The sequence below is a fragment of the Phyllostomus hastatus genome, unplaced genomic scaffold (genome assembly GCF_019186645.2).
Source record: "Phyllostomus hastatus isolate PE091 unplaced genomic scaffold, TTU_PhHast_1.1 phas_contig_40, whole genome shotgun sequence".
Lineage (NCBI taxonomy): Eukaryota > Metazoa > Chordata > Mammalia > Chiroptera > Phyllostomidae > Phyllostomus > Phyllostomus hastatus.
This window is the reverse complement of record NW_025333872.1, coordinates 64,152,857-64,169,218: the sequence shown is the minus strand read 5'-3', so window position 1 is coordinate 64,169,218 and position 16,362 is coordinate 64,152,857. Positions and strand designations below refer to the sequence as shown.

Sequence of the window (16,362 nt, the reverse complement as noted above, 5' to 3'; positions counted from 1 at the left end):
CAGCTGTGGGGGTTGAGACAGCAGGAGAAACTCCCAGCCTCACAGGAGAGTTCATTGGAAAGACCCAAAGTGTCCTAGAATGTACACAAGCCCACCCACCTGGGAATCAGCACCAGAAGGGCCCAATTTGATTGTGGGTATCCGGGGAAGTGACTGAGGGCTGGCAGAGAGTGGAGCAAGCGTAATTTTTCTCTCTCGGACCCCTCCCCCACATATAGCGTCACAACGCAGTGACTGTTGCCCCACCCTGCTGAACACCTAAGGCTCTGCCCCTTACTACGTAACAGGTGCCCCCAGACAAAAAAAAAAAAAAAAAGGCTCAACTGAAAGAACAGATCAAAGCTCCAGAAAAAATATAACTAAGCAATGAACATAGCCAACTTATCAGATGCACAGTTCAAAACACTGGTAATCAGGATGCTCACAGAATTGGTTGAATATGGTCGCAAATTAGAGGGAAAAATGAAGGCTATGCCAAGTGAAATAAAGGAAAATGTACAGGGAACCAACAGTGAAGGGAAGGAAACCGGGACTTGAATCAATGATTTGGAGCAGAAGGAAGAAATAAAGATTCGGCAAGAACAGAAGAAACAAGAATTCAAAAAAATGAGGAGAGGCTTAGGAACCTCCAGGAGGACATCTTTAAACGATTCAACATCTGAATCATAGGGGTGCCAGAAAGAAAAGAGGAAGAGCAAGAAATGGAAAACTTACCTGAAAACATAATGAAGGAGAACTCCCCCAATCTGGCAAAGGAAATGCCAAGATAGAGCACAAAAGGACAGATTTGAAAAAGAATCAGCAGACCTTCCAGAAATTTTTCTTAGAAAAATTGAAATTAAAACCTCAATGACTAAATTAAACAGCAGATTAGATAGCAGAAGCGGACAGTAATAAACTGGATGAGAATGTGCAACCTTAGGTATACAGCACTTCACGTGGGCCAGACACCATCTGAAGCTTCATTTAAGCTTCATGGCAGGTGCCACGGGCAGGTGGACAGTACTCTTTGCCCGTGTTATGAGCAAGGAGGCGGGCGCTGAGATGTTGTGATTTTGTTGCCCAGGAAATCAGATGTCTGTGCACTTAAACACTGTGACATATTGTCTTTCAGGAATTTATGCAGAATACAACACAGAAAGATAAAAAGATGGAAAATAAGAGACATGGAGGGATAGAATGAGAAGGTCTAGTGAGCATCCTATAGGATTTCCAGGGGGAGTGAATAAAGAAAACAGCAAGGAAGAAAGTAGTATTGGAATAAAAAGGGGAACTGAGGATTTTTCAGAGTTGATCATGATGAATGCTAAAACTCAAGTAACACAGCCCAAAGTTCTATGAATGAATACAAATGAATTCACAGCTGAAAACATAGTACTAAAATTGCAGAATACCTTATGCAGAGCAAAAACTTAAAAACCTGTAGAGGAATTTTTTCCCAGAGCAGGGAGAGACTGGGAAAGAGACCCACGGTGGGAGATGAGACGTGAAGCGGGAGTGAACGCGGTGGTGGGGGTTGGAGGCAAGAGCTGCGTGACTGGATGGGCTGCGTTTGGGGCAGGGTCCCAACCAGCGCTTGCTTCCCATTACAGGAGTGCAGCTGCTCCCGGGTCCTGGCTTACCAACTTCAGTTAGTACAGGGAGAACATTGCTCCCAGAGCGTGAGCAACTATGGGTGCCTGAGTGAATGCCAGAGAAGCATTTTGAGAATCCTGAGGCCAACCTGGACTGCGGCACTGAGGCATTTACGAAAAGCTATTCATAGTGTCTGTAGTTGTGCCTGAAATATACATGTGATTTGACTTTCTAAGAATCCAAAGCGTAATAAGCACAGAACAATCTCCCCCATCCTTTCTAGATCTTTTTTCTAGGCTAATTATAATTACTAAGGAAAGTTTAAGTAATAGTAGTAAACCCCAGGCCAAAGTTTCGGCCTCCTCTGTGATCAGTGTGGATGTCAGAGCAGACGTGTTTCTACCACAACTCTCAGATGTGACAGAAAGCAATCTTTGCTTCCGAATAGGATTTGATAACATAGAAGAAACCAGAAAATTGGGATTATCTCATTCTCTTTTTATCATATGTGCTGATGTTGCAAAACACTGAAAAAGAAAGACATGGTATCCTTCTGCTCTTACCCTCCCGTTTTAGGCTTAGCCGTGTAGGGTTTTCAGAGCTTTCCACTCGCCCACCCTGGTCTACGCAGTGCGGCTGCCAGAGGAAGTGCTGCTCCCAAACAAAGTCCTGTCTCCCCTTTCCGTCACAATTACATCACCAGCAAGGGGAAGAAATGGGTGCATGAAAAGAGCTCCCGTGTACAAGTCTGTTCTGATGGACTACTGTTTTGGTGTTAAAGTACTACACAGCCCACTGAAAAGAGTGGCCTGTTGTGGAACAAACACTTCGATAAGTGTTGTCCCAATGAATTCTTAAACTGTAAGCCTTGCAGGAAGGCACATTAACATGATTTTTACAAATAAGCGATTTGAGGGTCAGGGTTATAAAATGACAGACTGAATATACAAATGGATAATGGTTAGACCATTTATAAAAATAGAATGTTGATTCACAATCTGTAGCAATAAACACAAGAAACGAAGCCATTATCCACAGTAACCAGCCCAGAAGGTCAGCCTGCAATAAATCGGACCTATAGAAAATCTGACCTCTACTTCCGGTAACAATCCAGGAAGCCACACAATAACACCTGTGATAACTGACCCCCAAACTCTAGGATTTGATTAATAACTATCAGCTTCCTTAATTTTTGCCCCACTTCCAACTTAGGACCAACCAGAGAACACCAAATATGTCCCCTAACTGCCAATTAACAGGAGGCTCCACTTGTAGTTAATCCTGCCTACAGCTTCCCCCAGCCCAAAGTGTCCCATCAGGGCACACCTGGCGCCTCCCCTCTCCCTGCTTTAAAGCTTTCCGGCTCCTCTGCTGCTTTGGAGTGTCTCTCTCTGCCAGCATACAAGTGAGGGTGGCTAATTCCACTGCTAAAGCAAGCTCTTGAATAGCCTCTGCTTGCTCTCATATGGTTCGTCTTCATTTATTCCCACAATAACTGGCCCAGTCTTCAGTTGCTGTGTGGCAGATCAGGGTCTGGAACCAAGTCCATGCTTCTTATACTGTACTAGTTGTCTGTTTTTGGAGCCTGAGCCTCAAGCAGACACTGATGAGAGGCAGAGGCATTTGATTTGCCATAGTTTATTATATTAGTATGCATACAAAACCATGTAAATGCCACAAAGTACACAGTTTAGCCTCCATAATAACGCACAGATAGTCTGTGACATTTCAGCACCCTCACTATTTTAACATTTATATTTTTCACAGAAAGTTATAATCATACAAATAAGATGATATAATACGTTGTTTAGAGAAAGGATATTTTTGGTCCACATTTTCTATTCAAACAAACAAACAAACAAACAAACAAATGAACAAACACCTATTTTCCTCTTTGGTAAAAGAGGTTAAGTCCCCCACAGTGAACTCACAATGCAACCTCAGATAAAACCACTGCACAGGAGGTTCAGCTGAGGTCTGGGCTAACCTGCAGCTGCAGACACACACTCGAGGGGAAAAGCGTTCTTACAAAATCAGTTCAGTTCCCAGCCATCTCAGTAGAAAAAGCTCTACTTAGATTTGGCCTTGATCACTGTTGTAAGAAGACACTTCAAATGACTTTTTTTGTGTCTCAGAGTACAATGTGCTATTTCTGAAGAAAGTCATGAAAAGTGTAGGCGTCTGGTCTTAGCGATATTTTTAATCTGAGGTACAAAAGTATCTGACACAGTGATTCAGACTGTAATTTCTGTGCCACCTTCATTCAATTTGTTGGAAGAGCAGTTTTGGTTACTGTCTCAGCATTTGGCTTTGCAGATAGTTTGAAAGAGTGGATTTGCATGTGAAAGCCATGCAAGATCTGACAGGTCTGACGTGAGGAAGAAGCAAAGCGTGATGAAGGCCAATTCCTCAGGGATCCAGGTCCCTCAGGCAGGGCAGTGAGGTCCCGGGCAGGCAGAGGCCTTCTGCTGGCTGGGTGCATGCCCCGACCAGCCGCCGCACATCCCCACCGGCATGGGAGTCTAAGAAGCAGGCCGTCTCTGAGGTGGCTGTGTGTGTGTGTGTTTTTAATCTACAATCGTAATTGCTAACAACCACCCTGGTGTGCTTTTCATGCTTCAAGTAATTTCATTCCTTCCAGGAGAAGAATGTTAACAATGCTTTTAGTTCTACTTATCAAAGCAAAGGAAATGAGCCACAATAACAACAAGATTAAGTTTAAACAGACCTGCTGCTAACACAGTATCAGAGAAAATATATTTAACAAGTGAACATATTATTATATATGTTCTTGCCACAGCTGTATTCTCCCACTTACCCTCTGTGCAGAACTAAAATCTGATAAAGCAAACTTAAGTTACTTTAATTCTTGTTAAATACAACTCTGTACAGACTGCACATTTTATACCCAAGCAGCTCAATATCACAGGTAGAGAAATGAAAATGCCATCTAAAAGTTTTCATTTTTCTAGCCCAGCAAAAACCAAAAGACTCTTGCCCAAAGGGTCAGAACTGGTTGCACAACTTTGTAAACAGTATGAGAGGTGGTCTCTAGGATTCCACCGCAGGATCCTATTAAATCACACACACATGTGCACACACGCGCCCACACACACACACACACACACACACACACTTGAACCTATCTTCTTCCAGTGCCACACACAGCCCAGCGCTCAGTACCACAGCAGGTTTTTCACAGTGTGTTCACAAAAGAGCAGTCACGGCTGTGTGGTTGAGGGGTTTGAGGCAGTCTCTGGGGGCTGAGTAAGCATCATTCATCCGGGGCTGACAGTCAGGCTTTGCACACTCAGAGGTTCCGCAGCCGCTGGCTTTGGGCTGATCGTAGCCTGAGTCTGTGAGCACGGGGCTCGGTGGCCTTTGGTAGCCCTGGCTCGTGGTGCAGGATCCGGCTGCAGCCGGGGAGAAGTTGCCAGAAGACAGGGAGTGCTTGTGCGCTGGCACATGGTAGCCTCTCTGCTCAGAGAAGGTGTGAGCCCGGACCAGGTGCCGCTCCACGATGGGCGTGGCGTACTCGGGCTCCGGGTTGGTCAAGGGCAGCGCGTACTCGTGGCTGCCTGCGGGGAGCGGGCAGTGGTAGTGGCCACCGGCCTCAGCACTCGCCCCAGCCTTGTGGGCCCTGGTGTCCATGGGCCGGAAGGTGGAGCCCTTCCTGGTGACTGTCCCAGTGCCAATCATGTGGTAATCTGAAATCAAAAGAGCAGAAGGCACATCATTTGTGCAATACACGGGCACACCGACAAGTCAGTTGTTTGTGGAGGAGGGTGCTCTGCTCGACTAACTCTCTGCTGAGTGTCCAATGTCCACCAGGCGCTGAGAAAGACCAAGAAGTTAGAGGCACAGATGCCACACACAGGGGCTCACACAGCTGGACCGCTGCGTTAGGAGGCCTCCAGGGTCACAGGATCCTAGAGAGGCAGAGATTACGTTTAACCCTAATTAGGAGTATGGGCAAAAATACTTCATGGAACTCTTAAATTGGATGTTGAAATGCCACATTTTTTGGAGGGATGGAAGCTAATTAAACAACCTATTGATGTGGCCGAAGTGTGTGGGCCATGGAGTAGTTTAGTAGAATATAAAGATCAAAATAGTAGGTTGGGAACTAGTGACAATGATAAACCTCACATTTATTGAGTCATTGGGCACCATTCTAACATATTAAGATGTCAATTAATCAAATTTCAAAAAAGAGAGAGAGAGAGAGAACTTCTCTCATAGCACAATACTTTGTGCTATGAGGTAGGGACTGTTACTCCATGTTTACAAATGGAAAACTGATGCAGAGAGAGACTAAGTAGCTTTTCCCAGACCACACAGCTGGCAGCCAGTGGAGCTCGAGTTTGAGCACGTGTCCCAAGGATACACTGTGGACCACTAGCTGGAGCCTGAGAAGCACTGAGTGTGTCACTAGGGAGTCTGATTTAATTCTGAAGAAACCTATTGAGGATTCTAAATAAGAGACTGATACAGTTAGAGGTAACTCTGGAGGTGGACTGCAGAAGGAAAGATTTAAAAAATGAGAAATAAAAAGCAAAGAGAAATGAAATGCAGACGTCACAAACTAGGAACCCGCAGCAGCCTTGGGGAGGCCCCACTTGGGAGACGGGAGTCAGAGGGACGTTTTCCTGTGATGCAAGCCGGACATGAGGAAAGCGGGGCGCCACAGGCCCTCCAGAGTGAAGCCTGGGAGACTGGGATGCAGAGGTGGGAAGTCACTTGGAAGAGCAGTGCGCGGAGCACATGTGAGGAGGGCTAGGAACAATGGAGTTGACTTGGGACCCCCTGAGAACTGGTGTCGCCACCTGCCGGCAGGTGGAGGTGTCCAGCGGGTGAGAATCAGTGACTCACTGGGGACCAGGAGGGAAGTCTGAATGTGAGCAGCTGGGGGACAAATGTGCAAAGGCTGTGCTGGGAGCTCTGGAGAGGGGTGACGGCTTCTGGGAGAGACCACGGAGGAGGAATCGGGGCGAGAGCAGGTGCGCGCTGCGAGGAAGGAGGAGGAGCTGCACTGGAAGCTGAAGAAGAAGGAAAGAGAGAAGACAGACAAGGGGTTCTGCCCTCTCCTGGCTTCAACCCCCAAAGAGAACTTGAATATTCAAGAGAAAAGAGTAAGCAGCAAGATTTGGGGGAGAGATGCTCTCTTTGCCCCTGAGGCACCTCAGGCAGCCTTTCCGCGGGCCCTCCTCCAACTTAGATATGTACACGCATCGCCTGGGATGTCTGTCTGGCTCCGCAGGCCCAGGGAAGGGCCTGAGAGCCTGCATTTCTAGCAAGCTCCTCTATGCTGTTGCTGCTGCTGCTGCTGCTGCTGGTCCTCTGAACACACTCTGAGAAGCAAGAAGCTAGAGCAGTGCTACCACCGAGTCTGGTCTGTAGAGGCCCACATGTCTGAAAACTGTTTATAACAAATCTGCAAAGAGACAAGTATGCAAATTGAGAGCAAGTGTTAAGAAACTTAACAGCCATTTGAGAGAGTAATTCTATATCTCTTCAGTCTAATTAAAAGAATTAGAGCTTTGTATTTTGTATATTTTTATAAAAACTTCATCATTGCTACTAATTTATGTTGTATTTTATGAAAGTATTAGTCTGGATAGATTAGAAATTTCAAAAACAAAAGCAAAAATATGCATCTTTTCCCACAGATAGTGTGAGAAGCTTGACTTTTTTCTTTTTAAAGATGTTATTTATTTTTAGAGAAGGGGGAAGGGAGGGAGAAAAAGAGGGAGGAAACATCGATCAGTGTTGCCTCTTGTACACAGGCGCCCCAACCAGGGACAGAACCCACAACCCAGGCACGAGCCTGGACCTGGAATCTAACCGGCAACCTTTCGTTTTGAGGGAGGACGCTCAACCAGCTGAGCCACACCAGTCAGGGGAAGAAGCCTGACTCTTGACGATCGCTTATCAGGGACCCCTGGGCCATTCTAACACTGGACAGGATTTTCCATCTCCTATCTCCTCTTCTTCAAGGGCAGCAGTTATACTAAATTCATCTTTCTAGTCCCCTTTTCCTAGTGCCTTAACGAAAGCCTTAGTAGCAAAACCAGATTAATTAAGAGCTTCCAGCTTTTAGTGGTACTTCAGGGTCATTGCTTTGGGTGTCATTATACCCCTGAAGGTGTAAGAGCCTCTGCTGTATGGGACTTCTGAGAAATAGCTCAGTGTCAGTTTATAACTCTGTACCGGATGCAGACAGAAAACTTCACACATTACTAAGTTACAGGACCACATGCAAACAATGGGATTTTAGTCTTATTTCTCTCCTGGTCGCCCCTCTCCCACAAGCAGCTGTCACAGAGGTTTGACACTTACCGGCCATATCACCTGTGATGAGGTCTAACTTTTGTGTCATCTCCTTTTCATTATCATAGCTGATCGTAAATTCAGCTGACTGATGTCTGGCAAAGGGATATTTAATCTGCTTCCAACAGTCTGGAATAGAGATAACAGGAAAAAAGTAGTATCTTAGAGGTAAAATGCACAATCTCCACAGCTCCATGATGTGCTCCTCCTGAACTTGAGGTCAAGCTGCTTTCTGCCAGCTGACCTTGTGATACATTCACAGGCACAGTGCCTCAGGTGTGTGCGGGAGAAACAGCATGCTGAGATTGGCTGCAACCACAGCAAACACTATCCCAACTATGCTTTCCACTGTGCCTTTAAAATGTACCTGTGTACCCATCAGGTCCCAGAGTTTCCCTGTGTTAGACCACCTGGCCATGGTTTCCCGTGGCATTTGTGACCCAGAGGAATTAACACAGCTGGCTGCTTAGACCCTGCGGAGGTGAAGTCTCAAGCTGTGTCTGAGATCCTCAACAACCTTCCCCACTGCCCTCTCTCTGGACTGCTGCTGACACATTGCTTAGGCAACCTGTGTCCTACATATTCTCTGAAACCTGAATGTGAGTCCTGCCTAGTCCTTCTCCCACTTTTTCAGCAAAATACAATGGCAGCCTGCAGATGCTGAGTGTTGGACAACATTAAGTTCACAGCTGGAGCTTTTATAACTTCTCCTTGATGATAGGCAATGTGTTGGTCTAAACTCCAATGGCAAAAAAAAGAGAGAGAGAGAAAAAAGCAAAAGGAATGTTGATAAATGATGGGATGATGTTGAACAAAAGTGAAAGTAAACTGCCCCTGATGACTCTGAATTAAAAAGACAGGATGCAATATTTTCCTTTCTTATAAATTTGCTAACAAAGGCTACAGAGTTTATTCTGTTTAACTATACAGGCGTGGGCCACAGACCTAATGGTGCTTTTAACCAGCAGATCCTGTCCCTTCCTCAAAGACAGAATACAATTGTGAACAGGGGTTTCAACCAACCTGTTTTCTGAGCTTTAGCGGATGCATAAGGATTTCCTTTCTTCTTCCTCCTATCAAGACAAAAAAAAGTTTTACTGAAAGAGTTTCTCAGTACTGGTAAGTACTGTTTATAAAAGAATACTCGATGCTCTCTACCTCTGTCTAACTTGTAACTACAAGTTGACATTTTATCTTGGAAGAAGTAATGTTGCTTTTCTACGTGAACATTTGAAGAGTAGACGTTTTCATCTTGTGATTGTTTACATAATCAGAGAAGAAATGTAACAATGTGGAGTCACATACTTTCTAAGGGCAGCAGAGATCCCCATCCCAGCGACCAGCAGGACAAGGAGGAGCACCAGCGGAGCTGCAACCATCGCGATGTTCACTCCTGCCAGGGGAAGCATGACATTTCAGCAGAAATGACCCGCGGCCACGTTTCCCCATCTAAAGCTCAACATTGACTTGAAAGGTCTTCAAAAGGTTAACACATGGGGAAAACGAACACAGGCAAGGCATTTGCTGGCATTGAAAAGCAAAAAGAGAGAATTCAAAATTCTGGCTGAGGTTTAGGAAAATAAAATTTATCCTCACCTCCCCTTCCTGCTTCCAGGCAGTTTTCTTTTACTTAGTTTAATTTTTTAAATCATTAAAATTTTTTTTAGTTACAGTTGACATGCAATATTATATCAGTTTCAGGTGTTAAACATAGTGATTAGACATTTATATAACTTATGAAGTTATCACCATGCACAGTGATAATAATACTATTGACACTTATTTTGTATGCTGTACTTTACATCCCCCGGACAGTTTTTATAACTGGCCATTTGTACACCACTATGCCTCCCCCTTTTCACCCACTCCCCCAAACCCCGCCTCATCTGGCAAGCATCATTATGTCCTCTGTATCTGTAAGTCTGTGTCTGTTTTGTTTGTTTGCTTATTTGATTTTTTAAGAGTCCACATATAAGTGAGATCATATGGTATTTGTCTTTCAGTGTCTGATATGTCACTTAGCATAATACCCTCTAGATCCATCCATGTTGTCGCAGATGGCAGGATTTCATTCAAAAAGGCAGTTTTCAACGTTTACTCCGAGTTGTTGGTTGGACCATATTAGACTCCCAAGTCAGAACTGAGGGGGAGTTTTAAAGCTGTCCCACCCAGCCAGGAGCTATTCAGACAGGTGAAGAGTTTCAGCAGTGTGGAGCTCTAGCTTGGCTCAAGCAGCCAGTTCCCCCTGACAGCGGCCAGGGCTGGACCTGGACAGTAACAGAGGCCTGGAGAGCGGGAGCTTCTCATTGCCGGAGCTCTGGAGCTGTGGACTGAGAGGAAGTACAGCCCAATGACCTCAAAGAGCATTTCCACACTGCTGTGCAAAACAGCAGACTGGGTCTTCCACAGCTCTTTCTGCTTTTAAAAAAAGGGTCCCTTGGCCAGGCACTCCAGAAGGCCCCAAGCTTGTAGAAACTATACAGCCTAAAGGAGAAATATTTGTTCTTTACCCTTCTTTATATATGATCCTTGGGAAGAACACAGAGAGAGACAACCAGGAGTGGAAAGGTTTATGAAAGAAAGGATAAGGAACTTAGAAAGGAACCAAATTTATATAAATATCCCTGGTGTTATTTATAAAAGTGGAAATTTGGGAAAATTTAACAATTTAAACATCTAACAATAGGGAAACCCTTAACTAAATAATCATATGTCCATATAAAATACTATAAATATATTAATAATTGTGTTTTTCAACTATTTAACATTGAAAAGTGCTCATAATGCAATGGTAAGTGAACAATACACACTACAAAATGGAATGTATGGTATGCTATCATTTTGTCTCAAAGTTATAAACATAACTATAATAGATCAGATGCAGTACAATTTGGTGATTATTTTTTCTGTTTTATTGTCTATGCTGTTACAGATGTTCCAGTTATTCCCCCATCACTCCCATTACCCAGCCTGCCTCCCACTTCCACAGTTAGTCCCCACCCCAGTATCCACACCCGTGGGTCCTTCGAAGGTGTTCCTCGACTAGTCCCTTCACCTTCTTTCAAACAGTCCCTGCCCCTGCCCTCCCTTCTTACAGCTGTCAGTCTGTTCCATGTTTCTATGTCTTTGGTTCCATTTTGCTCATTAGTTTATATTATTCTTTAGACACCTCTTATAAGTGAGATCATATGGTATTTGTCTTTTATTGACTGGCTTATTTCACTTAGCATGATAGTCTCCAGTTCCAACCATGTTGTCACAAAAGGTGGGAAGTCCTTTTTTCTGCTGTGTAGTATTCCATTGTGTTTTTTAATCTACTCGTCTACTGATGGGCACTTAGGCTCTTTCTAACTCGTGGCTATTATAAATAGTGCTGCTATGAACATAGGGGTGCATGAGTTCTTTTGGATTAGAGTTTGGGATTCTTAGAGTATATTCCCAGCAGTGGAATCACTGGGTCAAAAGGTAGTCATCTATTGATGCTGATATGTAGCATTTATATTTATATTATTTATATTTCTCTAATATTTCCAAATTTTATAAAATTAATAGGTAAGTTATTTTACATTCTGAAAAAATAAATGTACTTATAATGTTTGTTACTGGAATAAATGATACACTTTCATATTTAGAATTTAAAAAGTATAAAAAGGAATAGAATATAATGTCTGTCTCCTACCTCTGTTTCTCCTCCACAAAAAGCCAAATTATGTTTCCTGACATTGTTCTAGAAATACTAGAATGAATATATATATTTACACACATATTAGAGTGCTAATAGACTGTTCTATACCTTGCTTATTTACTTAAGTTGTCAATTTATGTCAAAGAGGTTTGTAAATTACTACATTCTTTTTAAAATTTTTTTGTTTCTTTAAAAAATATTTTATTTACTTATTTTTAGAGAGGGGAAGGAAGAAAGAAAGAGAGAGAGAGAGAAACATCAGTGTGTGGTTGCTTCTCACGCACCCCCCACTGGCCTGCAACCCAGGCATGTGCTTTGACTGGGCATCGAATTGGTGGTCGTTTGGTTCTCAGGCCAGCACTCAATCCACTGAGCCACAGCAGCCAAGTCTACTAACACATTCTTTTTTGTGCCTGAAGAGTATTCCATTGTATGGATGTGCTATTATTTGTCCATAAAACATTTACTTAGTGTTTAAAGGGTAAACACTATCTTTTGTACGTACAATACTGCAATGAGTAGTTGCAGATATACACCATTTACACATGAACAGATACCTCTGAACCATCTGTTTCTGGCCATTTATATGACAAAGAAAAACATTTGTTGAAGATACTGTAATAGTGGTTGGAGTATCAGTTACACTCTTGAGGACATCATAAAACAATAACTACTCTACCTGTGGGCATTTCTTCAAAGGGGATGAGTTTTGTGATCGTCTCATCTTCTCTTATAGTTGAACCAACAGAATTTGAGTTGGATTGGCGCCACACCAGTGAGTCATTACCTGGGAGGGGAGAGACATTGCAAAAACCACATCAGTGACAACGATTTATGAAAGGACATGACCAGAATTGAATTACTTACTGACTTCCCCTGAATCCTACTTTGTGTAATCTGGCAACCAATGAGTTCCACTTTCAAGGCTATCCTCTGGTGCCACGTCTGGGGGACAACCCGCACGTATCTGGCCACGATGGGAGGGATGAAATTGTTCGTCACTGGATCATGAAAATTGAAATTGCCCCGAAACACCTGTGGAAATAGGTAACTTTCACCTGAAGATTCTATTAGTTAGTGTTTAGGTCTTTATCAATCCTTTTGTACCTGGTTACATGAAACCAAAGTCAGGATTCTACGTCTGTTGCATTTTTTTTAGACACCCGATATCGAAGATACAAGACTTTGCAAAGAAAGGCCAAGTTATCTAAGGTGGTGCTGGGACCCGGTTTTCTGGGAACTCACTCATGAAAATACTTGGAGGCTTGATCTCCTACTCAGTTCTTTCTTCCAGAGTTTCTCTTACCTTTTTTTCGTTATTGACGAGTCCTCTGTAGGTCCTCCACTTGGAGTTGTTGTTTTTGAAGTTCATCACAAAACTCTTAACATAAAAGTTGAAATTTGGCTGTGTGGATTCGGTGGTCCTAATTCCTTGTAAGAAAAATATTATTTATAGGTAGCTTTAAAAACATGTTATATATAGCATATATTTTAACTTCATGTTTCTATTTTTCCCCCTCATTTGAAATCGCAAATCATTTCACAGGCCAGCTTTTCTTATCTGCATTTAGAAACCTGATCACAGGTGAGTGTGTTCACATGGAGGCACGCCACATAAAAGGTCGGCCCTCTCCCCCATACACTCACATTTGCAACCCACACCTGGGGTTCTCCCACAGAGACCACGTGCAGGTTAAGATGTGGCGCACTTTGAGGCATCTGTGTGAGCCAGAAATATAACTTCAACTGCGCCGTTTTGCATTTGTGAAACTAACTGCATTTGTGTCAGTACCTGTTACTTTCTTTTCCTCCCCCAAATCTATCTCCAGCCACTCTCGCTGTTTGTGGTTCTTGCTGCTGTTCCCTGACCCTTGGTCCTGAAGTTGGGTTTGGCCAGGAGACCAAAGAACTTGTTCTCCAAACCCATCGATCCACTGCCCATGCGTTTCCAAACTTAAGGGTTTGCTGCAACCTAGAAAAAAAGAGCAGTAAAATGTTTCAGATACCAAAAAAAAAAAATTAAAGCAAAAAAAAGTACCCCATCTCACTCAGAGTTAGTCAGTTGTTTTATTTCCCTTATGATAGCAAATCAACTGTTTAATTACTGGTGTTTTAATGATGCAGATTTGCACTGGACTTATTTGTACTGCAGTATCTTGAAATTGTTGCTGCTCCTCTTTTCAATAGACCTGATTGAAGTCACATCCTGTATAAGTGCCATCTCTTTGTCCCCACTGTAGACTTTCCTTTCTAACCTAAATTCGCTGTGATTTTAAGAAAGTGCAAAGTGTTTTAAAGGTTTACAATGCTGAGGTTCTTCTCACTTGACACTTTCTATGCCCCTGCAGAGCAAGTACGTCAGGTGCTCTGAAGAGCAGTAAATTGTGTCTGACGTTCACCCACAGGACCTTACTATACCATGCCCAAGGCAATGTGGAGGGACCAAATAAAGGCCACACTCCTCTTCTTGGGCAGAAAAGACATACTCATAATGTTCCTCTTGAAACATTCTACTTTGTGAGGGGGAGAATATTTACACAGACTCTATGCCATGATGGAGGGGATAAAAGCCTTTATTTTACATACTCAGATTCAATAACTTCACTCAAGAAACCTACATATCCAATTGTACTATTTAAAAGATTTTCTATGTTAAAATCTAAACATAAAGGAATTTATCTTAAAATAAACATCATTTTAAATTTTCACTCTCTTGGCAAAAATTTGGGAGAGCTTAGATTATAAAGAAAAATAGTTTCTGCTTAATATCAGTTTGGCTTCTGGTCTTGCCTCTTTTTAAGTCACACCATACTTGGTGATGTGTGACCTGAAGGAAAAACAAACAGAATCCTTTAAACTACACCATCTGAGGGATGTGGAGAAATAAACTAACCCTGAAGATTTTAAACTATCAAATTCTTAAGGAAAGCATGATCCTTACCGTTGGAGGTAAACAGAAACCGCCTGTCCGACAGGGAGCCACTGAAACGGGAAGCAGAAACGTGAGGAACTGAGTTGCTTCACTGAACTCGAATGACTGACACAGAGCTACGGCACAGGGCCCCCAGCGCCTCCCCACACCCCCGTGACCGTCACAGTGCCCCAGCAAGGCCACTGCTACCATCATCATCACTGGCAATTTATAGGTCAAGAATATCAGGCCTATGGAAGGTAAGCGACTTTCCTATATTCATACAGGAGACAAGTGAGCAGGACTCTGAGACAGGGCTTTTGAATCAAAATCATTGTATTGAAAAGAAATGTACAGGTATACCGTTTCAGGAACAACCTTAAATCTAATTAATTAATATAAGATGAGAGAGGCAGCAAGGATCACGGCCCTGAAGATACTTCCTTTGATTCAAGAGTCACCATAAATGTCCCACGCATTGTCAACAGTCAAGGACCATTGAGTGAAATGAAGAAAACCAGTCACTCAGAAGAACAGCACGTCATTTGCTACCTGCTTTCTCTGAAGACTTCTATACCCCTTTTCTCAGGGGTCCTGCCCTAGCATGTTGCTCTGAACAGCCTCAGACTGTTCTTTCTCCGATCACACTCCTACCCAGTGTAGCAACCAGCACCAGGCCATAAACCAGCACCAGCTTCTAGATGTCAAGGTGTAGCTGTCATTGGGAGAAAATTGAAAGCATTTCAATGACTGGCCTGAACTGGACCTCACCACCGTAAGACAGTCTTCATTTCATCAGCCTTGATCTTTGGGCCTCGGGAGCCCTGCTGTTCTATAGTCGGTATAAATCTCATGGGAGAACTTGCCAAATCAGCTTTATTCTGCAGTTGTCTTCTTTGGAAGAGATGAGATTCCTAAGGCCTAACACTGTATTTAACTTTTTAAAAATCCATCACCAACTCAGTGGTGTAGAAATGCATAGAATGAATAGAAAATTCAGAATTCTCAAGATTAATCTTCTGTTCATAGTACTTACTATATTAGATACTAGAGGTAAACACAAAAAGGTAGATAACACTATATGTTCCATTATTTAACAAACTGAGAATATTATTTTAAAGGTTTAGCTCTGAGATGTCTGGTTGAGATGATGGTATAGGCAGACATGGCTCACCTCTTTGCACAACCACATTAAAATTACAACTAAAATATAGAACAACCATCACTCAGAACCACCAGAAATCAGGTGGAATGGAAGTCTGTCAACTACGGAATTAAAGAAACCACATCAATTCAGACTGGTAGGAGGGGCGCAGACGTGGAATGTGCTGGTCTCATACCTACATGAATTTTTATTCAGAAGGGATATCTCAGGAGTAGGAGTCCCAGCCCCACACCAGGCCCCCCCAGCCCAGGGTTCCAGTGCCAGGAAGATAAGCCCCCACAACTTCTGACTATAAAAACCAGTGAGGATTGAGTCAGTGTTAGAAACTTCTGGAACCCCAAGCAGTTCCTCTTAAATAATGTACCTACTCAAGAACTCATCTACTCAGACTCACTGCCTCTGAGGTCCAGCAGCAGAGCAGCAGCTTGAAAATCACCAGTGATATACATGGAGAAGCTGAGGTGTCTGGCATCAAGACAAGCAGAAGCCATTGTCCCTTTGCTAAACCCTCCCCCAACAGAGCCAGCAAGCTGGTGCCATATCTGAGACTCCATTAATCCGGCTAACACTATTTGACCTGCCTTGGAGATCCCCAGAGATCTGCCCCATACAATTTATGGGCATATCCAAACTGTTTTTCCAAATGAATGACTGGTCTTGGCTCATGCTTCATAACTTCCTAAATCCTATCAAACA

The 16,362-nt window shown here is 43.2% G+C and overlaps 1 protein-coding gene across 1 annotated transcript in view; it reads right to left on the bottom strand.

Annotated features, from left to right (window-relative positions):
* Window positions 1-3,197: 3,197 nt before the first annotated feature.
* DCBLD1 (discoidin, CUB and LCCL domain containing 1) overlaps window positions 3,198-16,362 on the bottom strand; it is a 63,762-nt gene continuing 50,597 nt past the window's right edge. The window contains exons 7-15 of the mRNA XM_045843121.1: window positions 14,532-14,572; window positions 13,383-13,562; window positions 12,897-13,021; window positions 12,478-12,625; window positions 12,270-12,377; window positions 9,211-9,298; window positions 8,929-8,978; window positions 7,915-8,034; window positions 3,198-5,282 (exon numbers count right to left, since the gene is read on the bottom strand). Of these exons, the coding sequence (XP_045699077.1) occupies window positions 4,783-5,282; window positions 7,915-8,034; window positions 8,929-8,978; window positions 9,211-9,298; window positions 12,270-12,377; window positions 12,478-12,625; window positions 12,897-13,021; window positions 13,383-13,562; window positions 14,532-14,572 (1,360 nt within the window). The 3' untranslated portion in view covers window positions 3,198-4,782. The remainder of the gene's footprint in view (window positions 5,283-7,914; window positions 8,035-8,928; window positions 8,979-9,210; window positions 9,299-12,269; window positions 12,378-12,477; window positions 12,626-12,896; window positions 13,022-13,382; window positions 13,563-14,531; window positions 14,573-16,362) is intronic.